Source organism: Bombina bombina, chromosome 1 (assembly GCF_027579735.1).
Source record: "Bombina bombina isolate aBomBom1 chromosome 1, aBomBom1.pri, whole genome shotgun sequence".
NCBI lineage: Eukaryota > Metazoa > Chordata > Amphibia > Anura > Bombinatoridae > Bombina > Bombina bombina.
In genome coordinates, this window is record NC_069499.1 from 270,401,150 (window position 1) to 270,418,690 (window position 17,541).

Here is a 17,541-nt window from a genome sequence, read left to right on the forward strand (position 1 = left end):
GGGCCACGCCCTTCCTCAGGATAGGTCTTTCAAGGCCAAAAATAAACCTAATTTTCGTCCCTTTCGCAGAAACGGACCAGCCCCAAGTGCTACGTCCTCTAAGAAAGAGGGTAATACTTCTCAAGCCAAGCCAGCCTGGAGACCAATGCAAGGCTGGAACAAAGGAAAGCAGGCCAAGAAACCTGCCACTGCTACCAAGACAGCATGAGATGTTGGCCCCCGATCCGGGACCGGATCTGGTGGGGGGCAGACTCTCTCTCTTCGCTCAGGCTTGGGCAAGAGATGTTCTGGATCCTTGGGCACTAGAAATAGTCTCCCAAGGTTATCTTCTGGAATTCAAGGGGCTTCCCCCAAGGGGGAGGTTCCACAGGTCTCAATTGTCTTCAGACCACATAAAAAAACAGGCATTCTTACATTGTGTAGAAGACCTGTTAAAAATGGGAGTGATTCATCCTGTTCCATTAGGAGAACAAGGGATGGGGTTCTACTCCAATCTGTTCGTAGTTCCCAAAAAAGAGGGAACATTCAGACCAATCTTAGATCTCAAGATCCTAAACAAGTTTCTCAAGGTTCCATCGTTCAAAATGGAAACCATTCGAACAATTCTTCCTTCCATCCAGGAAGGTCAATTCATGACCACGGTGGATTTAAAGGATGCGTATCTACATATTCCTATCCACAAGGAACATCATCGGTTCCTAAGGTTCGCATTCCTGGACAAGCATTACCAGTTTGTGGCACTTCCGTTCGGATTAGCCACTGCTCCAAGGATTTTCACAAAGGTACTAGGGTCCCTTCTAGCGGTGCTAAGACCAAGGGGCATTGCAGTAGTACCTTACTTGGACGACATTCTGATTCAAGCGTCGTCCCTTCCTCAAGCAAAGGCTCACACGGACATTGTCCTGGCCTTTCTCAGATCTCACGGGTGGAAAGTGAACGTAGAAAAAAGTTCTCTATCTCCGTCAACAAGGGTTCCCTTCTTGGGAACAATAATAGACTCCTTAGAAATGAGGATTTTTCTGACAGAGGCTAGAAAATCAAAACTTCTAAACTCTTGTCAAATACTTCATTCTGTTCCTCTTCCTTCCATAGCGCAGTGCATGGAAGTAATAGGTTTGATGGTAGCGGCAATGGACATAGTTCCTTTTGCGCGAATTCATCTAAGACCATTACAACTGTGCATGCTCAGTCAGTGGAATGGGGACTATACAGACTTGTCTCCGACGATACAAGTAGATCAGAGGACCAGAGATTCACTCCGTTGGTGGCTGTCCCTGGACAACCTGTCACAGGGGATGAGCTTCCGCAGACCAGAGTGGGTCATTGTCACGACCGACGCCAGTCTGGTGGGCTGGGGCGCGGTCTGGGGACCCCTGAAAGCTCAGGGTCTTTGGTCTCGGGAAGAATCTCTTCTCCCGATAAATATTCTGGAACTGAGAGCGATATTCAATGCTCTCAAGGCTTGGCCTCAGCTAGCAAAGGCCAAGTTCATACGGTTTTCAATCAGACAACATGACGACTGTTGCGTACATCAACCATCAGGGGGGAACAAGGAGTTCCCTGGCGATGGAAGAAGTGACCAAAATCATTCAATGGGCGGAGACTCACTCCTGCCACTTGTCTGCAATCCACATCCCAGGAGTGGAAAATTGGGAAGCGGATTTTCTGAGTCGTCAGACATTTCATCCGGGGGAGTGGGAACTCCATCCGGAAATCTTTGCCCAAATTACTCAATTGTGGGGCATTCCAGACATGGATCTGATGGCCTCTCGTCAGAACTTCAAGGTTCCTTGCTACGGGTCCAGATCCAGGGATCCCAAGGCGACTCTAGTAGATGCACTAGTAGCACCTTGGACCTTCAAACTAGCTTATGTATTCCCGCCGTTTCCTCTCATCCCCAGGCTGGTAGCCAGGATCAATCAGGAGAGGGCATCGGTGATCTTGATAGCTCCTGCGTGGCCACGCAGGACTTGGTATGCAGACCTGGTGAATATGTCATCGGCTCCACCATGGAAGCTACCTTTGAGACGAGACCTTCTTGTTCAAGGTCCGTTCGAACATCCGAATCTGGTCTCACTACAACTGACTGCTTGGAGATTGAACGCTTGATCTTATCAAAGCGAGGGTTCTCAGATTCTGTCATTGATACTCTTGTTCAGGCCAGAAAGCCTGTAACTAGAAAAATTTACCACAAAATATGGAAAAAATATATCTGTTGGTGTGAATCTAAAGGATTCCCTTGGGACAAGGTAAAAATTCCTAAGATTCTATCCTTTCTTCAAGAAGGTTTGGAGAAAGGATTATCTGCAAGTTCCTTGAAGGGACAGATTTCTGCCTTGTCTGTGTTACTTCACAAAAAGCTGGCAGCTGTGCCAGATGTTCAAGCCTTTGTTCAGGCTCTGGTTAGAATCAAGCCTGTTTACAAACCTTTGACTCCTCCTTGGAGTCTCAATTTAGTTCTTTCAGTTCTTCAGGGGGTTCCGTTTGAACCCTTACATTCCGTTGATATTAAGTTATTATCTTGGAAAGTTTTGTTTTTGGTTGCAATTTCTTCTGCTAGAAGAGTTTCAGAATTATCTGCTCTGCAGTGTTCTCCTCCTTATCTGGTGTTCCATGCAGATAAGGTGGTTTTACGTACTAAACCTGGTTTTCTTCCGAAAGTTGTTTCTAACAAAAACATTAACCAGGAGATAGTCGTGCCTTCTTTGTGTCCGAATCCAGTTTCAAAGAAGGAACGTTTGTTGCACAATTTGGATGTTGTTCGTGCTCTAAAATTCTAATTAGATGCTACAAAGGATTTTAGACAAACATCTTCCTTGTTTGTTGTTTATTCTGGTAAAAGGAGAGGTCAAAAAGCAACTTCTACCTCTCTCTCTTTTTGGATTAAAAGCATCATCAGATTGGCTTATGAGACTGCCGGACGGCAGCCTCCTGAAAGAATCACAGCTCATTCCACTAGGGCTGTGGCTTCCACATGGGCCTTCAAGAACGAGGCTTCTGTTGATCAGATATGTAAGGCAGCGACTTGGTCTTCACTGCACACTTTTACTAAATTTTACAAGTTTGATACTTTTGCTTCTTCTGAGGCTATTTTTGGGAGAAAGGTTTTGCAAGCCGTGGTGCCTTCCATCTAGGTGACCTGATTTGCTCCCTCCCTTCATCCGTGTCCTAAAGCTTTGGTATTGGTTCCCACAAGTAAGGATGACGCCGTGGACCGGACACACCTATGTTGGAGAAAACAGAATTTATGTTTACCTGATAAATTACTTTCTCCAACGGTGTGTCCGGTCCACGGCCCGCCCTGGTTTTTTTAATCAGGTCTGATAATTTATTTTCTTTAACTACAGTCACCACGGTATCATATGGTTTCTCCTATGCAAATATTCCTCCTTTACATCGGTCGAATGACTGGGGAAGGCGGAGCCTAGGAGGGATCATGTGACCAGCTTTGCTGGGCTCTTTGCCATTTCCTGTTGGGGAAGAGAATATCCCACAAGTAAGGATGACGCCGTGGACCGGACACACCGTTGGAGAAAGTAATTTATCAGGTAAACATAAATTCTGTTTTTATTACTGTTTAGTAATATTTGGTACCACGTTCTTAGTGCTTTTTTTATAATCTTGGAGATGGTGAAGGCACTGTAAAGGTGCACAAATAAAACACCCACCTCATTTCCCACTTAAAATTATTTCAAGAGAATTATTTCAAGAGAAAGGAATGTGCATCTAATTTTCAGAGCAACTGATCTTCTTTGTGTGATTTCAAGTTGGTATTTGTGTAAAATGTTAATGTTTGAAGACTGTAATCGGATATTACGCCACTTTATTTTTTTGTGCTTCCTTCAAATGCTTCTCTCATTCCATATAAGTTTTACTTCTTACAATCTTTTTATTAAAGCAACGTTCATTATTTATTTTTACAAATGCGCCTGCATTGCAAAAGGTCTTCATTCAAAATAAATGTTTTTAAAAGCATTTAAAACTATCAGTTTGTTAGCAAAATATACACTAATTAGCACTTTATGGACACCACCCTTAAAAAGCCTCTTGAGTCTTTTATGTTCAAACTGTTCTTGTTTGCCTATTCTCTCTTTTGAGGCTGTTTTGTATTTTTTATTTTTTTATTTTTCATATAAAGTTTTGTAGTTATCTTTTTTACTTTTGTTCTGTTGTGTGAAAATTTGTGTCCAAATAAGCCAAAGTAATTGCTAAGACTTGTGATTCTTGTCCATTTCTTGTGATCTAATCTTGCATATTTTGTGTTTTTGGGGAACAGAACACAATGCCGCTTTCTGCTGCAATATTTAAAAGTGAGGAAAAGAACCCAGTACCACAGTGCCCACCTCGTCTGGATGTACAAACTATTACGCCAGTTTTATGGAGTCGAATGCCAAACATCTTTCTGAAGGTGGAGACAGAGCGAGTGAGTGAGAGGCATGGCTGGGTAGTACAGTGTTTGGAGCCCCTGCAGATGATGGCGCTACATATCCCAGAAGAGAACAGGTGAGTCTCTGACTTCCGACTCAGGATTTATTCTGTTAGATCTCTTTAACATGTTTTTCAAAAAATGTGCAAAATAATCTTCCCAATTTTCTTGGTCATTGGCATAATTACTGTATTGTGTGTATGTATATATATATATATATATATATATATGTGTGTGTGCATATATATATATATATATATATATATATATATACTGTATATACACACTGTATGTACAACCCCAATGCTGAGAAAGTTGGGAAAGTATGGAAAATGCAAGAAACAAACAAAAAGAGTCTTTTGAAAATTCAATTCACCCGTACTATATTGAAAACACATTATTAACACATTCAGCTAGATTACGAGGTTTGAGCGCTATAGCGCCTAGATTTAGAGTTCTGCGGCCAAAGGGGTGCGTTAGCTACGCTTGCTTTTTTTCTGCCGCACCTTTTAAATACCGCTGGTATTTAGAGTTCACAGAAGGGCTGGGTTTTCAGTGCGTTAGGCTCCAAAAAGGGAGCGTAGAGCATAATTTAACGCCACTGCAACTCTAGATACCAGCGGTGCTTAAGGACGCGGCCAGCTTCAAAAACGTGCTCGTGCACGATATCCCCATAGAAAACAATGGGGCAGTTTGAGCTGAAAAAAAACCTAACACCTGCAAAAAAGCAGCGTTCAGCTCTTAACGCAGCCCCATTGTTTTCTATGGGGAAACACTTCCTATGTCTGCACCTAACACCCTAACATGTACCCCGAGTCTAAACACCCCTAACCTTACACTTATTAACCCCTAATCTGCCGCCCCCGCTAGCGCTGACACCTGCATATTTTTTTTAACCCCTAATCTGCCGCTCCGTATACCGCCGCTACCTACATTATACCTATGTACCCCTAATCTGCTGCCCCTAACACCGCCGACCCCTATATTATATTTATTAACCCCTAATCTGCCCCCCACAACGTCGCCACCAGCTACCTACAATAATTAACCCCTAATCTGCTGATCGGAGCTCACCGCTACTATAATAAATGTATTAACCCCTAAAGCTAAGTCTAACCCTAACACTAACACCCCCCTAAGTTAAATATAATTTAAATCTAACTAAATAAATTAACTCTTATTAAATAAATTATTCCTATTTAAATCTAAATACTTACCTGTAAAATAAACCCTAATATAGCTACAATATAAATTATAATTATATTGTAGCTATTTTAGGATTAATATTTATTTTACAGGCAACTTTGTATTTATTTTAACCAGGTACAATAGCTATTAAATAGTTAAGAACTATTTAATAGCTACCTAGTTAAAATAATTACAAAATTACCTGTAAAATAAATCCTAACCTAAGTTACAATTAAACCTAACACTACACTATCAATAAATTAATTAAATAAAATACCTACAATTATCTACAATTAAACCTAACACTACACTATCAATAAATAAATTAAATAAAATTCCTACAAATAAATACAATTAAATAAACTAACTAAAGTACAAAAAATAAAAAAGAACTAAGTTACAAAAAATAAAAAAATATTTACAAACATAAGAAAAATATTACAACAATTTTAAACTAATTACACCTACTCTAAGCCCCCTAATAAAATAACAAAGACCCCAAAATAAAAAAATGCCCTACCCTATTCTAAATTACAAAAGTTCAAAGCTCTTTTACCTTACCAGCCCTTAAAAGGGCCCTTTGCGGGGCATGCCCCAAAGAATTCAGCTCTTTTGCCTGTAAAAAAAACCATACAATACCCCCCCCAACATTACAACCCACCACCCACATACCACTAATCTAACCCAAACCCCCCTTAAATAAACCTAACACTAAGCCCCTGAAGATCTTCCTACCTTGTCTTCACCATGCCAGGCATCACCGAGCGTTCCAGGCTCCAAAATCTTCATCCAAGCCCAAGCGGGAGCTTTATAAACCGGCGTTAGCCCAGAAAGCTCTTAACTACTGACTTTTTTCTGCGGCTGGAGTCTTGTCGTTAGAATTCTAACGCTCACTTCAGACACGACTCTAAATACCGGCGTTAGAAAGATCCGATTGAAAAGATAGGATTCCCAATTGACGTAAGGGGATCTGCGGTATGGAAAAGTCGCGGCTGCAAAGTGAGCGTTAGACCCTTTAATGATTGACTCTAAATACCAGCGGTAGCCCAAAACCAGCGTTAGGAGCCTCTAACGCTGGTTTTGACGGCTACCGCCCAACTCTAAATCTAGCTGTAGGGAAATTAACGACCGCCACAAAAGCAGCTGTATTTTTAACCTCCCTATATCGCTGCTATTAAAGGTTTTGCACGGGCGATATGGTGGCGTTGAGCTCCATACCGCACCCAAATACAAGTGGTGTTTTGACGTGCTCGTGCACGATTTCCCCATAGACATCATTGGGGAGAGTCGGCTAAAAAAATGCCTAACACCTGCGATCGCAGAAACAAAAGCTCCATAACGCAGCCCCATTGATATCTATGGGGAAAGAAAAAGTTATGTTTAAACCTAACACCCTAACATAAAAACCAAGTCTAAACACCCCTAATCTGCTGCCCCTAACATCACTGCAACCTACATAATGTTATTAACCCCTAATCTGCTGCCCCTAACATCGCCACCACCTAAATAAAATTATTAACCCCTAATCTGCCGCTCCCGATATCGCTGCCACCTACATTAGTTATTAACCCCTAATCTGCCGCCCCCAATGTCGCTGCCACTATACTAAAGTTATTAACCCTTAAACCTCTGGCCTCCCACATCACTAACTCTAAATAGATATATTAACCTCTAAACCTAACCCTAACATAACCCTAAGCATAACCCTAACCCTAAGCCTAAGTCTAACCCTAAACCCACTAACTTAAATATAATTAAAATAAATCTGAATAAAACTTATTCTCCTATTTTAAACTAAATACTTAACTATAAAATGAAACCTAAGCTAGCTACAATATAACTAGTTATAGCTAGCTTAGGTTTTATTTTTATTTCACAGGTAAGTTTGTATTCATTTTAACTAGGTAGACTAGTTAGTAAATAGTTATTAACTATTTACTAACTACCCAGTTAAAATAAATACAAAGTATTTACCTGTAAAATAAAACCTAACCTGCCTTACACTAAAACCTAACATTACAATAAAATAAATTAAATTAATAAAATACAATTATCTAAATTACAAAAAAAAATAAACACTAAATAAATAAATAATTTTTTTTTATCAAAAATAAAAACAAATTACTAATCTAATAGCCCTATCAAAATAAAAAAGCCCCCCCCCAAAAAAATAAAAAAACCCTAGCCTACACTAAACTGCCAATGGCCCTTAAAAGGGCATTTTGCGGGGCATTGCCCCAAAGAAATCAGCTCTTTTACCAGTAAAATAAAATACAAACAACCCCCCAACAGTAAAACCCACCACCCACCCAACCAAACCCCCCAAATAAAAACCTATCTAAATCTAAACCTAAGCTAACCATTGCCCTGAAAAGGGCATTTGGATGAGCATTGCCCTTAAAAGGGCGTTTATTTTGCCATGCCCTGAAAAGGGCAATCAGCTCTTTTACGAAGTGCCCAAACCCTAAGCTAAAAATAAAACCCACCCAAAATTTTTTTAAAAAAACCTAACACTAATCCCCGAAGATCCACTTACAGTTTTCGAAGTCTGGACATCCATCCTCATCCAGCCGGCGAAGTCCTCATCGAAATGGCCAGAAGTCTTCATCCATACGGCATCTTCTATCTTCATCCATCCCGCGAGGAGCGGGTCCAACTTCAAGACATCCGGCGTGGAGCATCCTCTTTTTCTGCTGAAGAATGAAGTTTGCCTTTAGTGACGTCATCCAAGATGGTGTCCCTTACATTCCAATTGTCTGATAGAATTCTATCAGCCAATAGGAATTAAAGGTGAAAAAATCCTATTGGCTGTTGCAATCAGCCAATAGGATTGAACTTTCATCCTATTGGCTGATCCAATCATCCAATAGGATTGAGCTCGCATTCTATTGGCTAGTTGGAATAGCCAATAGAATGCGAGCTCAATCCTATTGGCTGATTGCAACAGCCAATAGGATTTTTTCAGCTTTAATTCCTATTGGCTGATAGGTGAGGCAATGTATGCAATGTATACATTTTGGAGCAACGTATGCTGCCATCCAGATGTTATCTTTTCCAGGGACATCCCTACATTTTCCAGCAGGACAACGCAAAAACACATTTTGCCTGGATTACAAGCGCATGGTTGCATAAGCAGAGATTGCGAGTGATAGCATTGATTACCTGCAGTCCTGACCTGTCTCGGATTGAGAACGTGTGGTGCATTATGAAGCGCAAAATAAGGCAATGAAGGCACCATACAGTTGCGCAGCTGAAGAAATGCATAATGGATGAATGGGGGAAAATCCTGCTTGCTAAAGTTAACCAACTGGTGTCTTCAGTGCCCAAATGCTTAATAAGTGTTATTAAAAGAAAAGGTGATGTTACAACACAGTCGACTGTCCTAAATTTAATTTAATTTTAAAATACATTAAATTCACAAAGTAAAACATCAAATAATGTGTTAATAATGTGTTTTCAATATAGTACAGGGTGAAATGAATTTTTAAATGACTCTTTTTTTGTTTTTTTGCATTTTCCATACTGTCTCAATTTTTTCTGAATTGGGGTTGTATATACTGTATACATATATATATAAAGGTATTTAAAGGGAATGTAAACTTTCATGAATTAGTGGCCGGTTTTTAAAAATACTATTAAAAACAGGGGCACTTTCATTCATGAAAGTTTACATTGCAGCGTATTTTCACAAATATTTACCTTTCTCTTCAGGAAAACTGGATCCGTTATCCCCCGCCCGCTTTTAATGCTGTACTTACACAGCAATGACAAAACCGTCTTCCTCTAATCATGGTGTGGCCTAACGAGATGGACACTCTGTGGCTGAAGCCATGATTGGAGGAAGCCGGTTTCTTCATTTCTGACGTAGGTACAGTGGAGCTGCGGTCGGGGGATCGCCGATCCGGCTTTCCTGAAGAGAAAGGTAAGTATTTTTAAAAATACGCTGCAATGTAAACTTTCATGAATGAAAGTGCCCCTGTTTTTAATAGTATTTTTAAAAAACGGGAACTAATTCATGAAAGTTTACATTCACTTTAAATTATTTCTATTAAAATGTAACTTTTTAAAACAGATATCTTATTTGTTAAGGTTAACGCATGCAAAACATAACTTTCAACTTGTAATATGAGCGGTTGAATGTGGCTGCAATATCTATTGAAAGTATAGAACATGCTAAAGGAATGTTGGCCTCACTAAACATTATTTGATTATTCAGCTTTACCATGTACTTGTAGTACCAGATTGTGCACTAATTTTAGTGCGTTCCTGCTATAGCGCTTCACTTGTAATATAGGCCTATATCTTTGGAGGCCTAAACCTTATTTAAAAAAGTATTATGGACTGCAGCTTTTCTAAAAATATATTTGAAGTTGTTCGTTCCTCATTTCTTCCTCTCAGTTGTAATAATAGGACCATCGTTGTCTAGCTTTACTCTTTCATCAATTTACTTCAGCTAAAGTCTTTCAACCCAAGCTCAGTTTTATTCAGAGCCTGCCAAGCTTTTTATTTGTAGTGCGTGCATGGATGTTCTGCATCTATCTATGATATCCTAAATGCTGAAGACCTGGCCAACAGGATCATACTCATGTCCTTGCCATTTGATAGAAAACATATTGCACTAACACTTGGAAGTTAATATCAAGAAAAAAAAGTCAGTAACCTTTATTCCTTTCCTAAGACATGGAGAGTCCACAACGTCATTCCAATTACTAGTGTAATATTCAACTCCTGGCCAGCAGGAGGAGGCAAAGAGCACCCCAGCAAAGCTGTTAAGTATAGCTTCCCTTACCCATAATCCCTAGTCATTCTCTGATGATAATTTGTCCTTTTATGGGTATTTTTCCCTGCAAGCAAGACTGGGGTCTAGCTGTATCCACGTCAATCTCTTGAGTAAGAGTAGTGGTGGCTTTTAGAAGTTAGAAAGAGGTGAGGTAGTCCTTACTTTACTTCTAACAGGTTTGCTACACATTTGTTGAGAGCCAGGGTTGGTGACTCTGATCTTTCTCTTAGTATAGGTCCATAACAGGGAGCGCAGTACCTGCCACACCTATGCAGCTGCTTTCTGCCCTGCAGTCGGATCCACAGGTAAGCGTCTCTTCCTTTCTAGTTTAGAAAGGACAGCATTTAAGAGGTTAAACCTCCAGTGGATCTCATTATGGGACAGAGCTACCCTACTGTCTTGGGGTACAGTGTTGGGGCAGATTTTTATTGGGTCATGGAAATAGTTGGCACTTTAGGTATGAGGATGAGAAACTTTAGGGGTCAATCTCCTTAATTCTTGGCAGTATATGTGGCTTATTAATTTCGGATTTTTTATTATCGTTGCTGGATTTCAATTTTCACCAGTAGAGGGAGGTTTTTATTAGCTTATACAGCCATGGGAACAAACGGCTTTTAAAAGCTTATGCAGCAGTTTGTTGTTTTTTTTTTGTGCCAGTATGTGTGGCGCATTTTCTGTTCCCTGCCGCTCACGTGTCCTCCTCACTTCCGGTTTTACAGAGCGGACTTTTGTGAGTTCAGAAAGCCAGTCTGCAGTTCGAAGAGAGTTGTCGGTTTCGTTATTCGCCGATCGGACTATCTTCAGTGACTCTGGATTCGTTCACCTGACAGTTTACAGACCTTGTTCTTGCTAGTGGGATTTTAACATTGGTCCGGTAGGAACTTCAGATAGTTTGAAGTTAATTTACATTAAAATTTTACTCTTCATTATTTACTATTTTTACAATAAAGAAAGTAAAATGTTTATTTTCAATATTTTATTTTAGTTCCAGTTCTGTTTATTGCTAGTGGGGCCATGTCCTTGTATTATGGACTCTGAACAGGATCAGCCTAAATCTCTGGATAATTGTTTGCTATACTTAGAGAATCAGATTGCTCTACCAATGCAGTTTTGTTCCTCATGTTTTGCAAAAACTTTAAAAGAAAAGATTCTCCCTGAGCCAAGTGTCTTTCAGGAATTTGCTGTATGTGACATGCCGCAGCTTTCTCTTCAAACTTCCCAAGCCTTAGTTGTGTCTCATACTGTGCCTTCTATGTCCTCTCAAACTGCTGGGGTGTTTATTTACCTGGGGAGTTTCGCTTCTCAGATTACTTTAGAAGTGTCAGCGGCTTTATCTGCTTTCCCTTCTTCGGGGAAGCGTAAGAGGAAATCTAAACATTTGCCTGCTACTAAGTTTTCTGACTCCTCTAAGTCGGCATTAGGCAATATTTCTCAATTGTCTGATAAGGAAAATTCTTCAGTAGCTTCTGAAGGTGAAATCTCAGACTCTGACACTTTGGCAAAAAAATCTTCAGAATCTGAAGAAGTGAATTTTAGATTTAAGCTTGAACACCTCAGTTTACTACTGAAGGAGGTCCTAGCTACGTTAGACAACTCTGAACCTTTGGTTTCTGTTAACCCTACTAAATCCTCTAAACTGGATAGAGTTTATGATTCTCCATCTTCTGAGGATGTTTTTCCTATTCCAAGGAAGATGTCTGAAATTATAGCTCAGGAATGGGATAAACCAGGGGTTCCTTTTACTCCTTACCTTGTTTTTAAAAAGATGTTTCCTGTTGCTGACTCTATTCGTGACTCATGGAGCACTGTACCTAAGGTAGAAGGAGCTATTTCTACTCTTGCTAAGAGAACTACCATTCCTATTGAGGATAGTTGTTCTTTTAAGGATCCAATGGATAAGAAGCTTATTGGTGCTATGCCTTGGCTGATCTTATTTCTGAGGAAACTACGGTAGAGGAGATCCAGGATAGGATCAAAGCTCTTAAATTGGCCAATACCTTTAGCTGTGATGCCAACATGCAAATGATTAGACTGGGAGCTAAGATGTCTAGTTTTACTCTGCTAGCTCGCAGTGCTCTGTGGTTAAAATCTTGGTCAGCTGATGTGTCTTCTAAGGCCAAGCTTTTAGCTTTACCTTATAAGGGTAAAACTGTTTAGACCTGGTCTGTTGAAAAATAATTTCAGAAATTACAGATGGTAAGGGAACTTTCCTACCTCAGGACAAGAAGAATAGACCTAGGGGTTAACAATCTTTTAATTTTTGTTCCTTTTGCAACTTTAAGAGACAAAAGTCCTCCTTTTCCTCTTCTAAACCAGAGCAATCCAGGTCCTCTTGGAAATCCAGCCAGCCCTGGAACAAAGGAAAACAAAACAAAAAGCCCTCCGTTGACTCTAAATCAGCATGAAGGGTATGCCCCTGATCAAATTGGGGATCAGATGGGGGGGCAGACTTTCAGACAGGCCTGGATTCACGATGTCCCAGATCCATGGGCTGTGGACATAGTATCTCAGGGATACAAGATAGGATTTAAGTCTTGCCCTCCAATGGGCAAATTTCTTCTGTCAAGATTATCCTCAAACCAGGCCTTCTTAAATTGCGTAAAGGACCAATCCTCCCTGGGAGTTCTATTCCAATCTACTTGTGGTTCCCAAAAAGGAGGGAACTTTTCGTCCCATACTAGATTTAAAGTGTCTCAACAAGTTCCTCAGGGTTTCGTCCTTCAAGATGGAAACTATTAGTTCCATTGTTCCGTTGGTCGACCATAGACCTGAAGGACGCATACTTTTATGTTCCCATTCACCAGGATCATCACCAATTTCTAAGATTTGCCTTTCTGGACAAGCATCTCCAGTTTATTGCCCTTCCATTTGGTCTTGCCACGGCTCCCAGAATATTCACAAAGGTCCTGGGAGCACTATTGGCAGTGAGCAGATCCCAGGGAATTGCAGTGGCACATTATCTAGATGTGTGATGTCCTGTTTTATGCAGGAACTTATGCAGTGTTCTTAAATTAAGGGTTTGTTGCTCTTTTAATGAATAAAACAGGCAGTATGATTTGAACTACCTGTTAGATCATTGGTGAGACTTTTACTGATAGAAAACTTCGTAGATGCCAAACAGAAGCAAGGAATATTTGAGTAGAAACAATTGTTGCAATATAAGTAAGGAGCATAAAGCAAACAGTTCAGAATTATGATAGAGGTAATATGTATTTTGATACACTTTGTGAAAGCATCAGTAGTTGATTCTTGTTGTAGCAATTCTCAGAAATGACTTCACGCACTCACACACTCATACATAAAATATATACAGCACAGACAGACTATGGTAGTAACCGGTAGATTCAGCAAGGTAATGCGGATGTTTTCCAGAGAGTGACAAGGTAAGAACAGATCCTTTGTAAAGGGATTAAATATTACCTTAAGTTTGAAGAGAGCGGTTTTACCTCTGTGACCGGTATACAGCGTTAGTGTGAGTGCGGCTTCCGGAACGCTGCAAGTAGATCCGGTGCTCCTTGATTCGGTTTGAAGAAAAATTAGAATTCCGGTAGAATGAGAAAATAACTTTGAAAGTAAAGTGTACAACAAAATATCCTAGCTTACTACTCCTGTTCAGAGAGAAGGAAATTGAAGCAAGTTAGTTATTATCAAAAGTAGAATCACAGCAGTAGGATGCGATCAGATAAGCTGCAAAGAGAAAACAATTTTCAGGCAAGGAATGATGGTTCAGGTGTGCCTGATATAGGGTGGAGGAAAGGTAGGCGGGATATACCTTAAAGGTATATCACACACTCCCCCCGCTAAGGGGTCCCCCAATTGACGAGAGGGATCGCTTCAAAGGATACCTGCGATGAAAAGATCTAATTAGACGGGGAGCAGAAATGTCAGTGCTACGATGCCAAGAATTGTCCTCAGGACCAAAACCTTTCCATTTTAACAAGTACTCTAAGTGATGATTCTTGATCCTAGAATCTAGAATATGTTCCACCTCAAATTCATCGTGGTCATCTATTTGTAACGCAGTTGGTGTCTGAAGAATGGATTGTACAGTAGAAGTATAAGGTTTAATCAGAGATATATGTATAGTGGGATGAATCCTATAAGCTGCAGGAAGAGTTAAACATACTGTCATAGGGTTCAAAATTTTATTGATTACAAAAGGTCCAATGTATTGGTTTGCCAATTTCTTAGAGGGTACATGAAGTTTTAGATTCTTTACAGATAGTAACACTTTGTCACCCACTTTATAGACTGGACTGGGTCTGTGACGTTTATCATAATAAGCTTTCTGGTAATTCTTTGCGTCAGATAAATGTTTTTTGACTAGGGCTAGTCTTGCTTCTAGTTGTAAAGAATAGTCTTTAGCAGCTGGTGAGTTTACGTCAGTTTTAGATAGTGTCAAAGTTGTCGGATGATAGCCATAGGTTACATAGAAAGGTGTCATTTTTGTTGAGGATGATACTGAATTGTTGTAAGAGAATTCCGCCATTGATAAATAATCTATCCAATCATCTTGCAAATGGGAAATGTAACAACGAAGATATTGTTCTAATGTTTGGTTTAGTTTCTCAGTCATCCCATTGGTTTGGGGATGAAAAGCTGTTGAGTATCTTGGTGTAATTTTTAATAATTTGCATAATGATCTCCAAAAAGATGAGGTGAATTGTGTACCTCTATCTGTTATAATATCAGTGGGAAGTCCATGAAGTTTCACTATGTGGTTAAGAAAAACATTAGCTGTAGTAAAAGCTCAAGGTAACCTTTTTAAGGGTATAAAATGTCCCAACTTTGTTAGATGATCTATGACAACTAATATAGTGTTAAAGTTCCTTGATTTTGGTAACTCTACAATAAAGTCCATCGAGATCATGGACCAGGGTTTATCTGGAACTGGCAATGGGGTCAACAATCCGATGGGCCCTTTATGATCTATTTTATTTCTAGCACAAATGTCACAGGAATTGACATAATCTTGAATGGTTTGATTCATTTGGGGCCACCAAAAGTTTCTTCTTGTTTTTTCAATGGTTTTTTGTATTCCGGTATGACCGGATAAAGGTTCGTCATGAGTGAGTTTCAATATTTGTTTTCTTAATGAACTGGGTATATACAATTGATTTTTATGGTTTATTAAACCAGTATTTAAGTTTTTGTGACAGGATTTAGGTGTATTGGTTTCTTTTTCTTGTGCCCTTTTAATCTCTTCCTCTAGAGGTGTTAGGGCTCCAATAAATTTTTCGATTGGTACTATTGGAGTCATGGTCTCTTGAGGTGTCATTTCCTGTACTCTGGATAATGCATCAGCCTTGGTATTCAGACTTCCTGGTCGGTAAGTGATCAAGAAATTGAACCTATCTAAGAATAAAGACCATCTTACTTGTCTGGAAGTTAGAGTTTTACTTTTCTTCAAATATTCCAGATTCTTATGATCTGTGAAGATTTTAAATGGTTTTTGTGTACCTTCCAGTAAGTGCCTCCATTGTTCGAGGGATACTTTGATAGCAAGGAGTTCTTTATCTCCTATACTATAATTATTTTCTGCAGGTGTGAATCTTCTTGAATAATAAGCTACAGGAAATAAGTCTGATTTGTTGTCTACTTGTTGAGATAGAACTGCTCCTATACCTGAACTTGAGGCATCTACCTCTAACACATATTGCAGCTCAGGATCGGGCATGTGTAAAATGGGGGCTTTGGAAAATTGCCCCTTTAAGTAGTCAAAAGCTAATTGGGCCTGTTCGGTCCATTTATATCTTTGTTTCTTACTAGTCAACTGAGTTAAGGGCTTTACTATATCAGAAAAGTTTTTTATAAACTTTCGATAGTAATTGGCAAAGCCAATAAAACGTTGTAGTGCACGAACTGATTTTGGTGTAGGCCATTCTAGTACAGATGAAACTTTATCTGGATCCATTTGGATCCTGTTAGGAGTTATTATGTATCCCAGGAATTTGATTTTGTTCACATGAAATAAACACTTTTCATGTTTGGCATATAACTTGTGTTCCTTCAATCGCATTAAGACCCAACGTACATGTCTTTCGTGTTCCTGTTCTGTCTTGGAATAAATTAGAATGTCATCTAAATACACTATAACACAAATATCCATTAGATCTCGGAAAATTTCATTAATAAAGTGTTGGAAAGTGGCTGGAGCATTGCTCAATCCAAAAGGCATTACGTTGTATTGGTATAACCCATATCGAGTCCGAAAAGCGGTCTTCCATTCGTCACCTTTCTTCATTCTGATAAGGTTATATGCCCCTTTTAAATCTAATTTAGTAAATATTTGTGCTCCTTTTAACCGTTCTATTATCTCTGGTATTAGTGGTAATGGATACCTGTTTTTTATGGTTATGGAGTTTAAAGCCCTGTAATCAATTATAGGCCTTAGAGTGCCATCTTTGTTTTTTACCAAAAACATGCCTGCTGCAGCAGGGGATGTGGAGTGAGATATGAATAATCCCTTTCTCAGGTTGTCATCCAAATAGGACCTTAAATACACTAACTCATCTTGTGATAGAGGATAGATCTTCCCATGTGGTATTGGTGACCCTGGAATTATATCTATAGGGCAATCGAAGCTTCTGTGGGGTGGTAAATTCTCTGCTTCTTTCAAATTGAAGACCTCTGCCAAATCCTGATATATCCCTGGTATCCCTGTCTCAGATGATGATAAAATACTATGGGGGTAACAGGTGTTTAGGCAATATGTTGAGTCTAGTGTAAGTTTTGAATGTTCCCAATCTATTTTGGGATTATGTTTTTGCAGCCAACTATATCCTAAAATAATAGTATGTAGTGATATGGGGATCACATCAAATGTAATATATTCTGTGTGCCCATTGTTTATCATTGTAAGCAAAGGTATTGTTTGGTGTGTAATGGGTCCCTTATTTATTAAAGTACCATCAATTGATTTAACAAACACAGGGTTCTGCTTGCAAACCAGAGGAATTTTATTATTTACAATATATACAGAATCAATGTAGTTCCCAGATGCACCTGAGTCAATCAATGCCTTGGAGTGTATATTTTCCTGATCCCACTGCAAAGAGAGAGGTAAAGTCAATTGCATTGTATCTGAGATATGATATATGTTTTGATAACCTGTTTTCTTAACCTTCTTTTGTCTTTGTAATGAAGG

General features: G+C 39.5%; 1 protein-coding gene across 11 annotated transcripts in view; it reads left to right on the forward strand.

Moving 5' to 3' along the window:
- The window catches only part of RYR3 (ryanodine receptor 3), a 1,083,635-nt gene that overhangs the window by 429,965 nt on the left and 636,129 nt on the right, over positions 1-17,541 (forward strand). For all 11 annotated transcript variants that reach the window (XM_053697970.1, XM_053697969.1, XM_053697973.1 and 8 more), the window contains one exon: positions 4,277-4,503. In XM_053697970.1, coding sequence (XP_053553945.1) covers positions 4,277-4,503 — 227 coding nt within the window. The remainder of the gene's footprint in view (positions 1-4,276; positions 4,504-17,541) is intronic.